This window comes from Narcine bancroftii, chromosome 8 (genome assembly GCF_036971445.1).
Source record: "Narcine bancroftii isolate sNarBan1 chromosome 8, sNarBan1.hap1, whole genome shotgun sequence".
Taxonomy (NCBI): Eukaryota; Metazoa; Chordata; class Chondrichthyes; order Torpediniformes; family Narcinidae; genus Narcine; species Narcine bancroftii.
In genome coordinates this window covers 10,456,565-10,478,265 of record NC_091476.1, presented here as the reverse complement: position 1 = coordinate 10,478,265, position 21,701 = coordinate 10,456,565, and the positions used below count along the sequence as shown (strand labels likewise).

The 21,701-nt window shown below is 37.6% G+C and overlaps 1 protein-coding gene and 1 long non-coding RNA gene across 2 annotated transcripts in view; both read right to left on the bottom strand.

Moving 5' to 3' along the window:
* Window positions 1-2,331, bottom strand: part of LOC138740352 (uncharacterized) — a 47,626-nt gene extending 45,295 nt beyond the window's left edge. The window contains exon 1 of the long non-coding RNA XR_011342858.1: window positions 2,277-2,331. This is a non-coding gene — a long non-coding RNA (uncharacterized lncRNA). The remainder of the gene's footprint in view (window positions 1-2,276) is intronic.
* Window positions 2,332-9,281: 6,950 nt separating this feature from the next.
* LOC138740350 (zinc finger MYM-type protein 3-like) overlaps window positions 9,282-21,701 on the bottom strand; it is an 86,712-nt gene continuing 74,292 nt past the window's right edge. The window contains exons 22-26 of the mRNA XM_069892879.1: window positions 19,540-19,654; window positions 17,719-17,856; window positions 17,198-17,458; window positions 15,008-15,125; window positions 9,282-13,370 (exon numbers count right to left, since the gene is read on the bottom strand). Coding sequence (XP_069748980.1) covers window positions 13,169-13,370; window positions 15,008-15,125; window positions 17,198-17,458; window positions 17,719-17,856; window positions 19,540-19,654 — 834 coding nt within the window. The 3' untranslated portion in view covers window positions 9,282-13,168. The remainder of the gene's footprint in view (window positions 13,371-15,007; window positions 15,126-17,197; window positions 17,459-17,718; window positions 17,857-19,539; window positions 19,655-21,701) is intronic.

Below are 21,701 nucleotides of genomic sequence, written 5' to 3'. Positions count from 1 at the left end.
CTCAGTCTGGTAGTGCAGGAGACCATGGACAGACAACCAGCAAGGGAATAGGGCAGATAAATGAAGTGGGTGGCCACTGGGAGATCCAGACAAGCCAAGATCTCCCAGTCTGCGTCCAGTCTCTCCAATATAGAGGAGACTACAGTGGGAGCAATGAATGCAGTAGATGACCCCTGCAGATTACCAAGTAATGTGTTGCTTCACTAGGAAGGACAGTTTGGGGCCCCGAATAATGGTAAAGGAGGACGTGTGGGGGCCAGTGGAGGATCTCCTGTGGTCACAGGGCAGTTGCCAAGGGGATGATTGGTGGGGAGGGAGGAGTGGATGAGGAACCGAGAGTCACATGGAGAACCAACAAATGACAGTTACAGCAATTATTTCATGTAGCATTTTAGAAGGACAAACCAAGAAAGGACATGTACAGTAAATGGTACTAGCATTTATCTTGAGGAATGAGGTAGAACAGAGGGATCTGGGAATACAGATTTATAATTCCCTGAAATGGTGTCACAGATGGACAGTTGCAAAGAGAGCTTTTGGCATATTGGCCTTCATAAATATTGAATACAGGAGTTGGGATATAATGGTGAGGCAAAATTTTGAGTACTGTCTGCAGTTTTGGTCACCTAACTACAGGAAGGATATCAATAAGACAGAAAGAATGCAGAGAAGATTTATTAGGATGCTCCCCGGTCTACACAGGAACTGAGTTACAGGGAAAGGTTAAACAGGTAATGTTCTATGTACAAAAAAAGGAAAATAAAGGAGGAAAGATGAGATAAAGCAGAAAAAAGATGAAAAAGACTTCACAATTCACTTATTATTTTAAATCTGCAAAGACTTAAATCTGAAGAAATGAGAATACACACACAAAAAAGTATTTCCCTTCTGAAAAGGTAGCTTGGATGTGATAAGGCTATTGTAAAATTACCTCGAGCAGAATGGGCAAATCCCAACTTTATGTAATAAAGTTTAGTTAATATGTTCATGTAAGTGCAGCATCTATGCAATACACAATTGCACTTCTTTCAGATGGCTTTATCATGAAGCTTTTGGAAAACAATAAATTTCATTATTTCCACACTTAGCTATGTATGCATGTTAACTGGAAGTTGCCGCACTAATTAAGCTTTAAGAATAATTACCCCAACAGCTCGACTATTACATTTACTGCAAAATTCAGGCCAGTGCCCCTTTTTTAAGTCCTCTATTTCCATTTCTACGGCTATTTCTCGTTCTTCCACCTTGTCCACTCTTTTTCCTATATCTGACATGACCATCTCTAATCTATTCATTTTTTCTTCTGTACTTTTAATTCTTTTTATTTCACTAAATTCTTGTGATTGCCATTCTTTTACTGATTCCATATATTCTTTAAAAAAAAATATCCATTGTCTTGCCTTTCCTTTCTTCTTCCATTTCTCTATGTTCTTCTTCTTCCTCTGAGTTGGTCATCTGTTGTTTCCTTGATTTCTTTTTACTCTCTTCTTTCTTGTTCTTGTTGTTTTCTATGTTCTCTTCCTGTTGTTGTGTTGTAGCTGTCATTCTCAGCTGTGGAGATCGACTCCTCAGCTGATGCCCCCTCCCGTCAGTGTTTTTTTTTGTCATGCGCATGTGCGGTTGCGCACTTTTACGTGGCTCCGCAAGCCATTTTTGTAGTCTCGAGCTCGGGACTTCAACTGACCTTAGGGAGCAGGCTTCTCTCTCCGCGGCAGGCCTCCTCGGACAGGTAAGGCCTTCACCTTCTTCTTCCAACGTCCTTCTTCTCTTCTTCCCATTGCTTTCAACTTTTCTTTCTTCGCTGCCATTTTCTTCCCACCTTTACTTTCATTTTATTTTAATTTTTATGTTTGTGCCTTTGTGTTTTGTGTGTTTTTTTTAAACTTTTCCGGAGAGGGCTGGAGTTCCCCGACCGGCCACTACTCCATCATGTGACTCCTCCAGGCCAGTGCCCCTTGAGGCTATTTTGCACTGTCTACATGTTTTTCCTGGTAATTCATTCTACATTTCACAGTCATCAAATTTAGTTGCCTTTTTTAAAAATGTTGTACCACGCTACTTCACTGTTCTGGATTCTAAACAAGATAATAATGATAAAGAGTGGTAATGTAAAGCATAGTTTATGTTAGTCTAGATTATTTGCTTTTCCACTACCCACCAAAGGTTGATTTTGGAAGATGCATGGCTATGTTCCATTTTTCTGCAACCTTACCTTGTCCTGTGTTAAATGCAGTCTGGAACATGGAAGTCATAAACCTACAAAATTTCACACTTACCGAATAGGGATCTCTTCCCTCCATCTTGCTGCATCACCCTCAATGACCAGGCCTGGCACAGCTGCTGCAGCAGGCAGGTGTAAATCATATCACAATAAAGGGGCCAGCCAGAATAAACAAATAGCCCAAAAATGATGTCGTAGCTTTGACTACTAAATAGCTGCAGATGGCAGCTATCCGAAATAAAAGCAGAATATGCTGGAAATGCTCAGCAGGTCAGGCAACAACTGAAAATAGAACAGAAGTTGACATTTCAGGTCAAAGGCATTTTAGCAAAATGTTTAATCACTTGTTTTCTGACTTTCAGAAACCTTCCAAAACTATAATAAACATTCAAAATTATTTTAAATTATTAATGAAAAATAATACAATTAAAACTGATATCTCAAACATTTAAACTAAACAATTAAATAAAAACAATATATGATGGTATGTCACGATCATTTCTTTGCATTCAAACCAATGGAATTATTGTTCCTTGCTGAACCATTCCAGGAGATTCCCCAATACAAGTGATAGAGAATTGATGCACCTCACACACAACTGCTATATCCTACCAGCAGTCAAATGCTCAAGCATGGTTGTGAATATTCTGGATAACCATTGCCATCGAGTTTGGAGCTTCTGTCTGGGAATTCTGTGAGTCTTACGCCAGTGGTATGTGAACTATTGGAGAGGATTCTTAAGGATAGGATCTATGAACATTTGGAGAAGTCCAGCCTACTCAAGGATAGTCAGCATGGTTTTTTGAAGGGAAGGTTGTGCCACGCAAGCCTAATTGAGTTTTTGAGGAGGTAACAAAAGAAATTGATGAAGGTAGGGCAGTACGTTTAATCTATATGGATTTTAGCAAGCCATTTGACAAGGACCCCCATGAGGCATGGGATCCATGGAACTTTGGTTGTGTGGATTAAATAAAAATTGGCTTGCAGGTTGAAAGCAGGGGGTAGTAGTGGAAGGAACATATTCTGCCTGGAGGTCAGTGACTAGTGGAGACCTCAAGGATCTGTTCTGGCACCCCTACTCTTTGTGATTTTTATAAATGACCTGGATGAAGAGGCAGAAGGATGGGTCAGTAAATTTGCAGATGATACAAAGGTTGGAGGAGTTGAGGATGGAACTGAAGCTTGTCAAATGATACAAGAGGATATAGACAGGATGTAGAGTTGGGCAGAGAAGTGGCAGATGGAGTTCAATCTGGATAAGTGTGAGGTGATGCATTTTGGAAGGACAAGCCAGAATGCTGAGTACAGGGTAATGGTCAGTTACTTAAGACTGTAGATGAATAGAGGGACCTCTAGGCCACTGCACAGGTTGATAGGATAGTTAAGAAGGCCTATGGAATGCTGGGCTTGATTATTAGGGGATTGAGTTCTAGAGAGGACACATTGCAACTCTACAAGTCTCTGGTGATACCACACAGAGTATTGTGTACAGTTCTGGTCACCTCATTATAGGAATGATGTGGGAGCTATGGAGAGGGTACAGATTTACCAGGATGCTGCCTGAATTGGAAAAGAAGTTTTATGGAGCAAGATTAACAGAACAGGAACTTTTCTCTTTTCCCAGAGCAGGAATACGAGAGAGAGGACAGGCACATGGATGGAAGAAAAATAGAGGGTCACAGGGTAGTGAGGTCTGAAGGGCTGTGTTGTAGTGGTCTATGTCTCTGTATGGGAAACCCAAATCTATAGACACCCAAATGCCCAAACCAATGTTATCGTCTACCATAATTTACTCCAGAAGATTCAATTCAATTTGTGCACTAACAGAGATAATAGATGCATCAATTCCCCTTTGTCTTCCAGGAATAATGGTCTTTCAAAAGATTCACAAAGGAAATTTATCCTTTAATTTAGTTTGGTGTGTTTCAACATTTTATAGAATCTTGTAGAACCATGAACATGTAGCCACACCATTTAGAAAGTGGTTCTCAGGGAGTACAAGACTTTCAAAACTGGTGTTTCAGAATCAGTCAACAGTGAAAGACTCGAAAGAGGAGGAATGTACTGAAGAACTGAAAGACACATTTAAACATTGCTGCACATTTTTACTTATGCAAAACATAGCGTCTTAAGATCCTGTAGGTTTGTATGGGTGCATGGCATATCTGGAAATGCAATGTTTTGGAACTACCAACATGTCAACTTCAGAACAGAGGCATTTCATAAAAAATATTAAGGACCACATCTTCTAAGTTGACAGTTGGCTGATTTCCGATATGAGCTGGGTAGCTTTCCTTTGTGGGTAACTCTTGAGCTTAAATTACATTTTATTTATGGCATGGTAGAGGCCAATTCCTTTAAACCTTTGCTGCCCCAATTACACCCAAATTAACCTACAACACTGTACACTTTGGAGGGTGGGAGGAAAGTAGAGCATCAGGGGAAAATCCATGCAGATAGATACATACAAACTCCTTATAGACAGCACAAAGTCTCTAGTGCTGTAATAGCACGGAGCTAACCACTAGGCTAATCATAATTCACAAACCACTGAAGGGTAAAGGGGAACAAGACTCCTTGCTTATATTTCTCTTATTTCCCTGTGATTGCAACCATTTAAAGTGAGCAATGTAGCAATGGAACCACAACCCCATAAATGACCAGAGGTTGAAATTTGATATCTTTGGTTCAGCTCTACCACTTGGTATATCCCCAGTGACTGTGAACAGAGAAGCAGGAGTTGCTCTGACATGACCAATAACAGACAGGTTTTGAACTTCTTAACACATCATCATAAAGACTCTACTTCTAAAATTTAAAATTTAGACAAACAGGCCATTTTGGCCCATGAGCCTGTGCCACCCCAATTAACCTACACCCTGGTACATTTCAAATGGTGGGAGGAAACCTGAGCCCCCAGGGAAAACCCATACAGATGCGGGAAGAACATAAAAACTCCTTACAGACAGCGTGGGATTCGAACCCCAGTCCCGATCACTAGCACTGTAAAGGTGTGGTGCTATCTGCTACGCCAACTGTGCTGCCCTATGTAGCTTCATTCGTTATCTTGCCCAGCTCTTTTCAACCAAGACCCATTCATCAACGTAACCTTGACAAGCTGTTTATTCAACACAAGACACCAGTTTCAAATGACAGCAAATTCATACAAATCCCAAAAAACGAATAAATGGAAAACATCAACATTCACTGTGAGATTATCCTGCTGGGTTTATTCCCTGGCCTTTCTAACATTATAAAATTAAGATTTTACATTATTCATTCATTTGTTCTGAAAATTAAATGTATGGTTGCTTTTTGTGACAGTTTTATCTCGTAATTCAGAGGTGGAAACACCAAATCCTTTTTATTGGATATTCACTTTTCTTTGAATTGTGAACATTCCTTTGTCTTTAAGTCCTTATGAAGCCAATATATCAAGAACACAGAATAGGAATGCATGGCCCCAAAAGGTCCCAATATTTTCCCCCTGTAATATACATAATGCCCGCACCCAATTGATTGCCCCTCTCCTCAGCTGTGATGTAAGAGTTCAGCCTAAGACTTTGACCATGGATGCTGTCTGTCCTGCTGAGTTCCTCCAGCATTTTGAACATTCTCAGCAGCATCTTTCTACAACTACGGGGAAGATGTCCAAATAGTTCATAATGGGAATTATGCACAAAAAAATAAGTTGTCTCAGTGAGAACAGAGGATTGTTCTGGCAATGTTTCTGGGAGAGAAAAAGGAATATAACTTACCATAAGAACAAACTGCAAGTCATATGCTGACAATTACTTCACAGCAAGCGAAACCCGAGATACAATGAAATGATTTATGAGTGTGAACAATGTCATGTGGCACTTTTATCAGCATAGATTTAAGAGACAATAACCCTTTCATTTGATGATAGTAGCCATTTTTAAAGAACTTTTGAGTAATTGCTTCACATTTCCCATGAAAAATTCAATCTTAAAATGTTTGATCTTTTGGAACATTTTAAGGTTTTGTTTTGACTGAGTGCTTTACCTTCAATGTTGGGTTCACACTGAAGGAGAAACATTTCATGGAACACTAATCTGTATTCACGGTGACTTCTAAAATGGTCTCAGCAATGCCAACTCTGGGCTGTGGGATGACAATATATCTTGCTATTAATTAATTTTTAATTTAGAATGCCAGTCGCAGAAGAAAACCCAAATTAAAAATGGCAGTTTGCTCTCTGTAGCATGATCAATGACCACTTGCAGACATGCCGCTAGTTCATGTCCAAGGCAGATATGAAGGAGACGAGGGATCTCAGCCTTTATTAGGGAATCTTATGGGGAGGGGCAACAGGTACAGGTGAGCCGGCCAGCCAGCCCAGCTAGGATATGCCCACAGTAATGTGTTCCACCATACTCTCAACAGCACATTTGTGAATCAGGCATCTTCCCCCACCCCCACCCCCCAAATAACTATTTGAAAGCTTCAATTACCATTACTGCACCTGTCCCCACTCCATATTCAATTTTAATTCTCAGCCATTTTGATTAACAGAGCTACCGTGGGGTCCAACAACCCAGTCTGTCAGCGTGGTACAGGCTTGTTAATGGAGCTGATTTTTTTAAAAAAGATTTGTGACCATGGAATCTGCACCCAAGATGGCGGTGCCTAATGATTGGCAGTAGCCATGAGAGGTTGCAGACTCAGGGGAAGCAGAAGACTGTTGCAGGGCAGTGAAGGAGAATCAAAAGACAACCCACAGGATGATGAACCAGTGAGAGGTTCTGGGACTGAGGAGCATACGGAGGTGGGCTGTTGGTGACTTGAAGGGAGGAACCTGGACAGGCTGTGGACTGCAATCAAGGGATTCACATTGGGCCGTTGGAGACTGGCTGAAGGGGTGTCAGGTGTTCAGGATGGGAGAGAGGGTGCCGATGATGCTGAAGGTTTCCTGATCATGTCGGAGGTTTGGATCTGGAGCTCAGGCTAGCCTGAGGAGGTAGCAGCAGCTCTGGGGATGAATCCGGTTACTCTGCGCTGACTGCAAATCTCTCTGCCTTAAAGGAGACTAAAGCAAATTCCTTATAATATTGCAGTTTTTATTACATGACAAAGGAATCTTGAGATTACACTTGCATCCAAATATTGTTCTTTTTCAAGCACAACCTCAAACTTTCCCTCTTCCAAATATATTACTGGGATCTATTTTCATATCTTTGATCATTCTTCTTCCAAGGAGACAGGACACACATTCTTCTACCACTCCGTGTCATCAGAAGATATTTCAGCCACCACATTCATTCCAAAATAATAGCCCCAATTTAAAAACTCAATTTGTAAATAGTCCACACAATTATCATTTATGTCAACCAAAACATTGATTAAAATTTGATAAGGATACTTAGAAGCCAGTGCCAAACAATTAGTTTTGCATTGACATATTCCAAAATTTTGTGTTCTGGTAAATTTACCAGATTCACAATTGGTTCTGCTCAAAACAGATGAAATTTGCATCGGTTCTGAATATCAAGTACATCAGAGTAAATATTAAATTACATTTAAATATTTAGCCAAAGAGCCATTTCTCAATTTAGTTAATTTCTGATGAAAGGTCACTCACCTGAAAATTAATTGGTTCTCTCTCCATAGATGTTGGTCGACTCCAGAGCATTTCCAATGGGAATGTGAAACGAGTAATGTGCCATGAATTAACTCGTTTTTGCAATCTTTTAAACCTTTTAAGTTGTATTTCATCTTGCTTGACAAACACTTGTCTTATGTAAAAAGAAATTGTAGTTTGTGCTGTTTAATCACATTTTGAATGACAAGTTATGCTTTTAATTATTAAGTATTTTTATACAAATAGTCAAGTGATAGGATTTGAAGATTATTCACATCTATTTCTACTAGAAAATAATATTGGTGTGCTCTCTTTCAAATTCGATACACTAATTGCAATTCCATTTTTGTACAGCAGAGTAGATCCAAACTTTAAGCTAATGTTAAACTAAAGGTTAACATTTGTTATTACCTACAATGTTGTTTCAAATAAAATTGTGCTACTAGTGCACTTAGTTTATTTTTCATTTTAATTTTGAATGATAGGTGCAGAAAAACAAGATTCAAGATAACATTTGCAGTTATACCTTTTATATTGAATTAAATCTACTATTTCTTATTTAGTGAATGGGCAGGTGAACTAATTGCATCAAGAACTACAGTTACAGCCCTCATTAGTAAATTACCTCTTACATGTTGCACTTAAATATCAAGTGCTTTCATGCTCTCCTTCCATTGCTGAAAAATGACGGAATTGTACGACTCTGTTGGACATGTATACAAGAGAAAACCTTTCTTATGAAACCGAACACTGCAGAGGCCAAATGGAAACCAATGGAACTTGAGCTCCGATGATGAAAATATATTTTGAAATAGGTTTTCAACTTTAGTTTTTTTTTTAAAAAAATCCATACATATCTGGAGTATCATTTGGATAAAATATTTTTGGATGTAGAAGTATGGAAATAAATTCGCACTAGATTACACGGTACAGCAACTACAGAAGGTGAAATAATGTTACGAATACATCAGCAGAAAACAGCAAACTTTTGAATTTAGTCTTCAATTATTTTATTTCAAACTGTGCACATTCCAAATTGCCCTGAACTAAATGGCCTCAGAGACATCTCAGAAGGCAGTTGAGAATCAAAACTGTCCAAATTGGGGCCAAAATTTCCTTTCCCAAAAGTACGTAAGCAAATAATTTTATTATTTTTTTTTTTACTAGCCCATAGTTTCAGTCACTATTGTGATTTAAATTCTCCATTATGGATTGTTGAAAGGGAAAGATGCTGATGAACTGTACCTTCAGCTCATAACCATTGTCTTACCAAAGCTCACATTGGACTTGGTAATGACGTTCTGGCAAATGTGCTTAATTAATACATTTATTTGCAGGTAATTGAATGGATTCAAAATAAAATGTTAGCAAGTTTGAGGTTACTTACAATAACTATTTTGCAAGGTACTAAGGTACTTACCTATGACATGAATTACTGAAATACAGGGGTCCTTTAAATAGATGTTAAATAAATGCAACTTTTATTTAATGAACAGTGGTTGATAATAGCAGCTTATTGAATTAGAGGCTCAGCCAAATCAGTAAATCTCTTTTGCACACTCTACTGTAAAATCCAGTACCTTACAACAACATTTGAGGTCAAGAACATAACAGGAACAAGACAGCTAAAGATTTAAAAACATAAAACATCACAGGCTTTGGAAATCCGATGAAATGATAAAAAAAATGCTGGGGATACTTTACCAGTCAAAAATCACCCTGAACTCAGACAATACAGAATACTTTTTCAACTTGAAAAGGGGTTGAACACTTCCAGAGTGCAATATTGAGAATGATGTGTGCATCGTGAGTAGAAATTGCATATTTTAGACAAGAAAATAGTGGTAAAAGGTGTTCACAAGCCACTATTTGGCATGGGCAAAGCCAAATCTACCTTTAATCAGTGACATTAGCTGTCCTGCTGGCTCTATTGGTGAACACACACTGGCTTGCATTGGAACACTGAAGACCTAGAAAGTGACCTATTTGATGCCTAATTCATTCTACATTAAATGATTTTATCTGGAGCGAGGATAATGTGAGTACAATTTACCCAAACTCCACCAAACATAAAAATAAGCAAGACTTCTCAAACAATATCAGTCTCTCATGATAATAAGGGCACATTAAAAATGCCATAGAGAAATAGATTAGCTATGAAACAGGTATTCCAATCCCTCTTGCAAAACCATCTGCCAATATTCGCAGATGGTCTGTGCACTTTTGTAAAGTGTTCACTGTCAGCAAACTCCAAAATAGTTACAGAAATCATCGGATAAGAGATAGGAGATCTGAAAACTCTCATTGGCCCTTTGCCCAGAGATGCCACTTTGCTCCCGTTCCCATTTTTGGCTCCCAGAGTTGCAGATACATAACCATGTCCCACTTTTAAAATATATTCATCTTTTTGATGATTTTCTCTGATGAAGTAAAAGAGTTTACGTGCGAAATTATAAAAAATGTTGCTAAATTATGTGAGGGGAAAAATTTCCATTTCTGCAAAACAAATATAAACTGGCACAGACACGCCAAGCTGCTAAAGGTAACTGATAATCCTTCCAAAGCAAAGTAGAAATTGCATATTTTAGACAAGAAAATAGTGGTAAAAGGTGTTCACAAGCCACTATTTGAACAGAATGATTGAACAGTAGAACAGAATGATGGTTGACATAGGCTAAAAGGACCGAATGGCCTGTTTTCCATGCTGTAGTATTCTATGGTTCTAACTGCTTTTGATAATTTCCAATAGGATCAGTTTGTACTGAAATTGGGGTGGCTGGAAAAATGCAGTGGGCATAATAATGGAAGCTGGAAAAGGGGTTGATAAAAGAGGTCTGCAATTTTCCAGGGTTTACTATATTCATAATTCAGCAACAATTTTAGGCAAGACAGTATTTTAAATAAAAAGTATTATGATTTTCTAATGGCTTAATTCATAAACCAGAAGACATTTTTAAAACCATTATCATCACAGGAAAGTTACACAAATTTGGGTATTCTGTGCAAAGGACCAACGAATATACAAAAACAAAATTGTAACGGGAGGACACAAATAATCTTTATGTTTGTAGTTACTTTTCCACATTTTTCCAATAAAATGACATAGTTCAACTTGGGTCAACAATTACATATACCAGTGTGGTTAATCTTAAAAGATATTAAGAGAACCAATGCCCCCTAACAGTGTAGGTGGGCGTGCAATTTAACACACCCAAACTGAACCCCAATACAATGCAATCAATGGTACATTATTTATTAGAAAAAAACTCTAATAGACAAATGATTGCATTTCCACAAGCAGATTTCATTTCACAAACTTGGATCACCTTTTCTCTACTTTATTGTTCAAGGCAAGAGAAAGTATATAAAAACCATTATACCATTCAACGCAAGTCGATTAGAAATTCAACCAACCCATCTACCATGAATTTCTTTTAAGTGAAGACACTTCTTTACAGATTACAATTCAACATAAGATACAAAAAGGGTCATTATAGTGTCCCTACACTAAATACCCTAAAAATGGTTCACTGTGGACATGTCAATACCTTTTTCCTAAATTTTACATCACACCCAAAAAAGTACAATTTCTGAAATGATCAAGTGAAACTCAACTGCTTTCTTCTAGGTAGGAGTTTTTAAACAATTAGTGATTGTGGTACAGCAGTTTGCAAAACTGCAGCATCAGGTCCATTCAGTTTGCATAAACAGCTTTAAATTTTTGTTAAAAAAAATTTAAATGCATGCCACCATAGCAAACTTTAGATTACCAATTGAATACTGTGCAGATGTTTACCATTTTAACATTGTTTACACTGATCTAGCTCACTGAAACAGCTTTTTTGATATATAATACAGAAAAACATAAGAGACAGTATCCCCTTTTTTTGATCCTCTTTCCTTCTGAGTTCCTTCAGATACCGAATTTCTCCACAGTTCAGCAGACTGGCCTGGCAGCACATGGACACAAAGCATTCCCGCTCAACAAAATCAAACCAGAAGCAAACAGTTCAATCCAATCCATTCGCTATCTATAAAAATTGAACCCTAGTGTTATTTGCATTTTTAAAGAGAGGATTTGGCTGGACAATTCTACAAGATCAAGTGACAAAAGCATTATTGCACTGGCTAATGTTTCTCACAGTAGGAGCATCATGGATAATACAAGAAAAAGGCCAAGTCCTATTTCAACAGAAATTACAAAAAGGAGTTAGAAATGACAAAATACAATTGTCCATATGAAACTTCTCATCCTTGAAATTTTTGCAAAATCTGCTATGCTGGTATTTATGTTACTAACTATAAATATTCACAGCCTTTTCTGGTTATGAAAAATGCTGAAAATAGAATAAAATCTTTTTTTTAGATTCTGACATGAGTAAACATTCTAGTAAATATAGGAAAGGACCATTAATTGTGCTCAATTTCCACTCCTCTGTGGCAGAGGTTTTCCCATAAATATTTATTGAAACTTTTAATTCCCAACTTGAGCTAAAACCTAGAAGACTTCTACAAAATGACAAGAGAAACAAGCCTGTCTGATGGTTTTTATTTCACTTTTCAAATCACTTGTAAAATATTTAGAATAAAAACTATTTATGCAAGAACTCTCCTTGCTCAATCTTCCTCCCACCTTTCTCAGGGAGACAGCTGAAAATAAACTTTTCATGTAAAAGGTAAATAAAAAATATTTTGGTGTATATTCCAGATGTTGCTTGGTGTGAAATGTCTTTGGAAGCATATGCACAGCCAATTGTTTTCACGTTTACCTTCAAATTTTCCTTTTATTTATAGGCAGAGCAGTAATTTAGAAATTTTAATCTCAAACAGTCATAGACTAGATATCACCTTATTCAGTGTCTATTTTTTCTGAAAATACTAGCAATAAATGGAATGTTCTAGAAGGCAGGCTACTTTACAGCCCCAGATACTTTGCTGGACCATTTTTTTTTTAAAAAGCAATTCTAAGATACCAAGAACTTCCGTTAAATGAAGGACTCCCTCACTGCATCAACACATACACTGCTAACCTTATGAACTTTGCCATTTAAAGAACAAAGCTGCCTGCATATTGACTGCAAGAGCTTTAGGTTCAAAGCAATTTTTTTTGGTCACTAGAGAATGTTAGGTACATCCAATTGTCAGCAAGTGCACTCAAGCTAAAAGGGATACTGTCTCCAAACAATGGTGATAGTCTAACTGTCTCTGCTCTCACAAACAGGCCACATGACTCTGCAAGTACGTGTGTAGTAATTTTTCTGCAGCACCAAGTAGGCCAGCCTATAATGACCCAGTGTTTTTCTTAAAAAAAAAGTAACAGAACTTTGTACAACATCGACTATACATCATCCTTCCACGTCATCGTCTTCTAGAGAATCCTTCGAGTAGTCATCATAGATTTCTTTCACTGCCATGATTCGGCTCAGCATGCTCTCCAACATATTTCGATCCATGGGAATAACTGAGTACCACAGGGTACTCTCTGCCACACAAGAACGCTCCGGCTGCAAGTAGAAAACATCATTCCTGCTTTTCATGCTCTCGGGGCTACAAGAACACAAAAGCAAGAAAAATGGTTACATAAAAAATACAATATTTGTTGTTGTTACCTCCTACAGAGTTGCACTCTGCAAACAAATACATGCCAATTTTTTTTTAAAGTCGCGTTTTGCAGCAGCTAAGAATAACTTGTGTGCAACTCCTCTTCCATCTGAAGAAATAAATTCCCAAGAGTGGTATGAAACCATCCAAAATCATAGCTGAAGGTTTGATTCCAGAATTTGGCGACTTCTGTCAGACAGTGCTTTCAAAGATCAGTTTCAAATCTGCATTTGATCAGGAGCTAAATATAGTGACAGTTCTTTTGCCAGCCAGAAAGGAGTTGATTGGATCACACACTCATCCTAGTTTAAAAAAAAATTCTGTCATAAAATGAATAGAACATGTTTTGCAAGAGTTGTTTGCAGTTATCTTCTCATTAAAATGAAACAATTGGTGGATTTAGGTACAAGATCTGCTGCAGTTCACAGAGACCAAATTTAAATAGATTCTATAAATAAACTTTTTATGCTTGTAAATAAATTCTAGTCCCTTTGTAAAATGTAATTTGTCAGAAGCTCTGTTCTTCTCCAAGTCAATGGGAGACACGTTCACCAGACTGAACACATCGTCTCTGGTAATAGGTCTGCTGACTTGTGTAACAATCCATGTATTGAAAAGACATGTAAAAACAGCAAATCACCTCTTTCAGTGATGAAACACTATTGATAGAGACATCTTATTTTATGATAGACAGAGGATGGGCACTTCTGTTGACACATGCAGCTTGTAACATTAGAAACAAGAAGTACAGTAAAATCTCCATTATCCGGCACCTATGGGCTTCACGGATGTCGGCTACACAAATCTTCCGTTTGACTGATACTCACTCTTCCATTGCCAAAGACACCTGCATTAAGAATACACCATTTAAAGACAAAAGACAGTGTAAGGGTAAAGTAATTTGGGAGGGGGGGCGGGGGGGAGGAAAAAAATCAGTATTGTAGTCTTTAATTACGTAAAGTTCACTTGAATCAGCTGATTCCTGTTACTTTCAAAATTTAAATTTGAACCCTGGTCGCTGGGGCTGTAGCAATGTTGTGGGTTAATTCTGATCGCAGCACGATTAGCGTAGCAGTTAGCGCAACACTGCTTCAGTGCCATTGACCAGCGTTCAAATTTATATTTTGTAAGTTACAGGAATTAACTGATTGAAGTGAACATAACATCAAAGACTTTATTGTCTTTTAAACTGTTTGTTCTTATTGCTGGTGTATTAGTTAGGCATTGTACAACCAGAAAATTCATATATCCAGCATCTATCGATTCCTGTAGGTGCCGGATACAGAGGGTTTACTGTATTCTAATATTCTACCATTTAAAATGAATGAAAATGATCAATTTTATTTGTTCACTGATTTAACTGCCTGCCAATGCAACTTTGTTGTTAACTATAATCGATCCAAAGTAGGAAGTACTACGCAACCAGTACTGAATTCCATGTATATATCAAAACAATTATCAACACTGGACAAATGAAATGAAAAATATACCATTCACAGTGTTAACCGTATTTTACACTGCATCACTGAAATGTATCCCACATAAAAGGCAATAAAATAGTATCAGGAAACTAGTTGCTTTACCATTTTGAGAGGTAGAACTCATAAAATTTGACAGGGCATCTTAATGGATTCATTCGGTTTTCTCTCTGCTCAAAAACAGCAATTTCCTCTTCACGTTTCCTTTTTCCTACAGTGCTGCCTGTGAACAGAACAATAAAACTGAATCACTAATAAAAACAATTTTGTGTATATTTACATTTTTGTTTTATTACATGATAATAAACAGCATCTACACACCAAATGTCTTATTAGTCATCTCAATTCAGTCTTCACTGAGTAAAGTGTACATCTCAGCATTTCAAAAGGAGCCATTTACAAATGAACATTCTCTAACAGGCTTACATTTCTTTAATTCCTGCAATAACTCCCACATAACAGGCTAAAATGAAATACTTCTAAAAATGTAGAAAACCAACACCTCTACATTTGAATTCAGCATATTCCTACAGACGGCAATGTTTTAACATCGACTGAGAAATAAATGTTGGCCAGGATCTTTTTTTGGGGTCCACATGAATGTTTTTCTATGACTTTATACTCAATGTATTATTGTTATATTAATTGAGTCCTATATTCTGTTTCTTTAAAACTTCAGAAGAGAGGTGGGAGAAGGGCAGGGAAGGCTGCATTCACTTTCGATTTTTTCCAAGCCATTTTATATGGGAGTCAAATCCACAATCTTGTAACTCAGACACTGAACCAGAGCAGACACTGACTTTCTTCTTTTCTGTGGGGATCAACTAATCCTGGAGTCAGCAGATGAATGATAATGAGTTTATTTCATGCAAATAACACAATGTACATATGCACCATAATGACTATATTTTGCATCTGAACAGGTTCTTGTGTAAAGAAACAATAAACTTGTTGCAATTTATGTAGACTGCAGGTCACCTACATAGGTACCATATCGGCTTCACTGACAGTTTTCAGAACATAAAAGGATATAAACAGAAGGTCAGTTTTAAAAATAGGTGGGTGAAAATGGGGGATGGGAGAGGATTAAGAGTAGATTATCTTGGAAATGGGGGAAATTTATTTATGGAAGAGAAAAATTAAGTTGATGGATGGAAGAGAAAAAATTGATTAAATTATTCGATCTCAATGTTTGGACGGATCAGAAACTAACCAGAGACTGATTTGTTGAGCACCTTTGCTCTGTCTGTTGTCTGTCCATGGCCTCATGTACTGTCAAGTTAAGGCCACCCACCAATTGGAGGAACAATAGCTTATTCCCTATCAGCAGTCTCCAACCAAACAATATCAATATTGACCTTCCAATTTCTGTTAACCCCTCCCCTGGTCTTTCTCTTTCCCTCAACCCTAATCCCTCCCTTCCTCTAGCCCTCCATCCCCTTCCCTTTCTTCTATCAGTGAGCTATTTTTCTTAGCCTTCTCCCCCATCACTTTTCTCTTCTACCCTCCATCCATCACTCCTTTCTCTTCTAGTTTCCCCATTGGTATCCACTCAACTTATCTCACCTGTTAGCCTGGGCTCCTCCCTACTTTTTATTCAGGAATTGGCACTCCTGAGGAAGGGCTCAGGACTGAAACATGGACTGCCTTTTAATTCCTCTGGATTGTGGACTACAGAAAGTAACGGTTATTTTTCTGGTTGGAAGCAGTGAAGAAATGCACGAGTGCTGGTTTAGTGCCCCTGCCATATTCATCACTAGTATGTTGCAAATAGCCAGAGTCAATTCAATGACTTTCGACTCTTATACACATTCAGGAACACTGACATATGTTCTGGTCATCACTCCACATGCCTCAGCGAAGGCGACGACAATGACTGTCAGTTGCCATTTGATTTCAAGTTCTGGAAAAAAACCAACACAAGCCGCACGGTTTGTCGTACGCAAACAGGTGGCATGGTTCGCACATGTTACAGCATCAGCGACCTGGGTTTGACTCCAGCAATGTCTGGAAGGAATAAGTACATTCTCCCCATGTCTGCGTGGGTTTTCTCAAAAATGTATGGGGGTTGTAGGTCAATTGGGCATCACGGCTCGTGGGCCGAAAGGGCCTGTTACTGTGTTGAATGTCTAAAATTTTTCTTTAATTTTTAAAAAAACATTTAAGCCCATCTTCAACTCTAATCAATCAGCAATTAGAATATAACTGGCAGACAGACTGGTGTCACTTTCCAGATCATCAAATTTAATCTTCCAACAAGTCATACCTTACTTCTCTTAGACGTGTAACACTCACCTTGATCTCTTCCCTTCTTGTAATGAGCTGGCATGTAATAGCGAATGCTGACCACTTTTGTGGTCCCTCTTGGTGTTGTACATTTCCTGGATTGCCGAACAACACTGGTGAAAGACAGACGCATGTGCTCTTCCACACACTTCAGCCCAAAGTACTTTGTGTTAAAGAACATGAGTGTGTTTAGTAGGACAAAAGGTGAATATACTCCCAGTTGCTTACATTCCCAGAGATGCTCTTCTTCCACTCTGGAGAATATTAAACCTAAGAGAAAACATTGTCACATTGTTAATGAACACATTCATCAAATTCCCACCTGCACTCTAGGATGTTCTTAAAATATAGTAATATTTATGGCCATATTTCAAACTAGCTGATAGAACTGGGTAATGGGGGAGTCAGGGGGGTGGGGGAAGGGAGGAAGACACAAACAGCTCCAACTGAATCAGTCTAGGATAAGAGGCCCCAGCAATTCAAATAAAGTCTCTCTTTCAAGCCAAAACAAGTAGAGTGAATTTCACTACCAGACAAGTTTTGCCCTCTCTTCCATTTCCAGCATTCACGACTCACTGGTTCACTCTTCTCTTTGTACACCACTTCTGATGGAACTTTTCCTGCCCTTTTACCTCTTCCCTTCCATCTAACCAAAGATGCCAACAATCCTTAAAAAAGGAAGCAAGAAAATATGGTATTTGGTTGTCCAAATACAGTCTCCTCTACATTGAAGAAAACAAATGCAAGTTGGGTGACCACTTTCAGAACATTGCTTTTCAATGTGTAGGGGTGACCTTCAGTTTTCATTCATTCCACTGCCATTCTCCAACTTTGATCTCCCAGTCATCGGCCTCAAACATTGTTCTAATGCGGTCCGATGTGAGCTGGAGGAACAGCACGTCATTTTCCACGTGAGCATGAAAATGACCCTCGAGTCTCTACAATGAATGTCATTTCAGGTAGTTACCCTTTCTCTACCACCCACCCCTGGCCCCTCACCTCTATAGTTCTTCATAACCACTGTTAATTTTAAAATAAATCAATACCATGGCAGCTTTAGTCTCCAGCCATGAGACATTCCTTCTCTTTTTTTCCCATTCTGCCCTTCTACAGCTTAAAATACATTTATCATTTGAGTTTTCTAGTCCTGAAGGGTCCTTGATCTGAAATGACAACAGGTTCTCTCCTCAAAGATCCTGAGTTCTTCTAATGCTTTTTGTTTTTGTAATGCCTGCTGTTTGCGGACTATAAATGGATGGATGGCAGCACAGGGTTGAGAAGAGGCTGCTGAGAGGCTTCATGAGATACGAGGACATGGCAGGTGGAATGTCATGTGGAAAAACATGACCTCATTCATTATGTAAGACAAAAATAAACAAGCTGAATATTTTTTTTAAGGGAATGAGTGCTTGAAGGATGCTCTGAATGTCCTTGACTAAAAGACAACATGCAGGTTCCGTAAGCAATTGGGAAATAAAATGGTGCAAGGCAATTTGGGCACAAAAGTAATAACATCCTTTGTTTTAAAAAATTCAATCTTTCTTGGTGAGGTGTTCACAAAATGCTCCATTTACTAAAAATGGAATCGAACCATACAATTATGTATGAATATTCCCATTTAAGTTAATGACAAAAAGTCACCAAAGAAACAGCTGAAGATGGGTGGACCTGGAAATCTGTCTGATGATACAATGGTAAGTTTTGCCCTCACTTCTTTGTGAAATAATACAGGGCTTTGGTGAGACTGCATCTGGAAGATAGCTTACAGATCTAGTAAAAGATCACCCATATGCAGACACATGGGAGTTGAATGGTTTACCTCAGTGACTGTTTCATGTGTAAGGAAAATAAACTGGAGTTCTCATACATAAATATGCACAAGTACAATAAGTGAAAACATTGGTATTAATTGCTTTCAATCACTGTTCAACTTTTCAATAGCTTGGACAAATACACCAGCCAGGAAATGGGAGGAAGGGAGAGAAGTGTACAAAAAATAAAAGCAGTTAAGTATTACATTAACTCTATCGTCATATGTGGCTGATCAGTCTTGAATATATAAAATATTTTGTGCTCCGGTTCTAAAAGGGAAATGCGAAATGAGAACTAGCATTTAAAAAAGACCCAGAAACAAAGCAGAGCACACCATTAACACAGCTATTAAGAGTAAAATTTCTGGGGTTTGAATTATACTGAAAGTAAACAGATCAGGCAGTATCAGAAAATAGATTCACACCTCAGCTAGAACTCCCCTTTTAGCTGGTATAAATTAAGACCTTGAAGATACTATCATTTTGAAGTAGTGGACAACAACAGTTCTTAATCAATAGCAGTAAATCTGCAGAACTTACCATTTGGAAGTAAACTTGGTTGCCAGCCTTGTAACATTTTATTCAATTCTTGGACAAAGGTAAGATAATAAAGATCAGTGAATATGTTCACCATTCGGTTATTTTCAAGCAAAAACTGTAATAAAACAGATGAAAAAGGGAAAATTGTTATATTTTACAGTTACCAAAACAAGGTTTTAAATGTTCATGCCAAAAAAAAGTTGCCAAAGGTTGTCAAACTTTCCTAATTTGAAGAGCTAATGTTTTAAGTACATACTATGTTCATTTTCATTTCATCTCAAATAATCTTCAAATAATTCAAGTATGTCAGTAAACAGCTAGACTCTGAACTTAGGCGACTTTAAAAATGCATGTTTTCCCTTTAATTCCCTATTGGAAAGACTCCATAATTCAGCCCAGGAGCATCAATTAAACAGATTATTCAGCTGAAGGTAGGGAATGGTCATCTTCAGCCGCTGGAGAGGATGACAAAGAAAGGATGATAATTTTAAAAATTATTTAAACTGCACTGATGTGGTTGAATTTTTACTGCATAAATATTTCCCATTGAGTTTGCTGGAAAGAACATGTAAATTTTATTTGCAGTCCTAATTTTACAGGCAATGGGACATTTACTGAGGATTTGAGTAAGGCAATTGAACTTGAAAGATAACATTCCAAAAATGTAAATGCTTTTGAACATGCAAGATTTCACAATTTGCCCACGTTTAAATAACAAGATCTGGGGAAAAAAGTGTCTTCCAGTTTTTCAAAATCCATGAGATAACCAGTCAATCAAAAAGGAAAACCGATGTCTTGGTCATGGAATCCACAGAGACTGGGATCTTCCAGTACAAACAACTCAGTTTTATACCACAGTGCTCTTACCTGTGAAGCAATGTTATAGTAATAAATTAGTTATTAGGGAGGTGGAAAGTATGCAGATTTTGCTACACGCTATAATTACATCCAATTATATTTTTGCCAATGAAGCCAGTATGATCAATAATTTCTTAGGTTCTTCCACCCTCTAGTGGACGAACACACACAAAACTAGAATCAAATCCATGATTCAAAAATATTTGCACTGAAACCATAACTTGACAAAATAATTGACAAATTAATTTATTTTCTCCAAATACATTTTGTTGAACAGAAGGTACTACAAACAAAATAAGACATTTATCTCGGACAAGTGCTTTATCACCAAACTATAATCCCAAATATTAAATTAACTATTAATACCCCTCGACTTCTATACTCTGAAGGTACATTAATAACATAGTTTGCTCTTGTTTAAATCTTAAACAATTAGAAAGCACACAAGTGCTTTATAATGAATAAGATCGAGAGAACAGATTTTAAAAAAGCTATGTTAGTTGTGTTTATGCTAAAGGATAATGGGTGCTTCCCAGATTCTGAGTACTTTATATCTTGGGTTCAATCACATCCCTTAAATCTTACTAATTGCTCTAAGATACTGTCATCTATTTTAATTATTTTTCTGTATATTTTTTTTTTAAATGTTAAACCAAAAATTTTCAAAACTATTTTGGGTTATCAGCCAGGATTCAAGTAAAAGATTTATTTTTCAAAGCATTCCAGAACAATTAAATGTTCCACAACATTAAACAGGGTACAAATGAAAATGCCAAAATTTGGACAAGTAAACTTTAAGGACTTCCTTAAAAGAGGGTGTCATGTCTTAGAGTGGGTACTTCAGCACTTGTGGTCTTGGTATTTGAAACTAATGATGTGAATATTGGATCAATTAAAATGCACAAGGTACCAGGGTGGCAAATGCAGCAACCATTAAGGTTTCTTTGCAGAGATTAGATGACAGAGGCCACAAAAGACAAGATTTTTAAAACTGAGGCAACACCTGAACACAATTAAAAACCGAAGATGGAAAAGTGGAATCAGGATTACAAGTAAACATAATTTAATGTTGGACAAGGGAAGGGAGGCTTGGCCTAAATGACAAGTCAGGCAATGTTACAGATGTGGAAAATGTAGGGGTGCATCCTGGCAGGAAATGCTGAAAGTACATTACCACTAGTCTATGTCAGGATCATTTCCTTTTGAATTCCAACATCAGCTTTTAACAGCGCAAAGTGATCATCAAAATATTCAATGAAAAGTTGTAAAAGAAATATTTGCTAAACAGAAAATATATAGTTCCA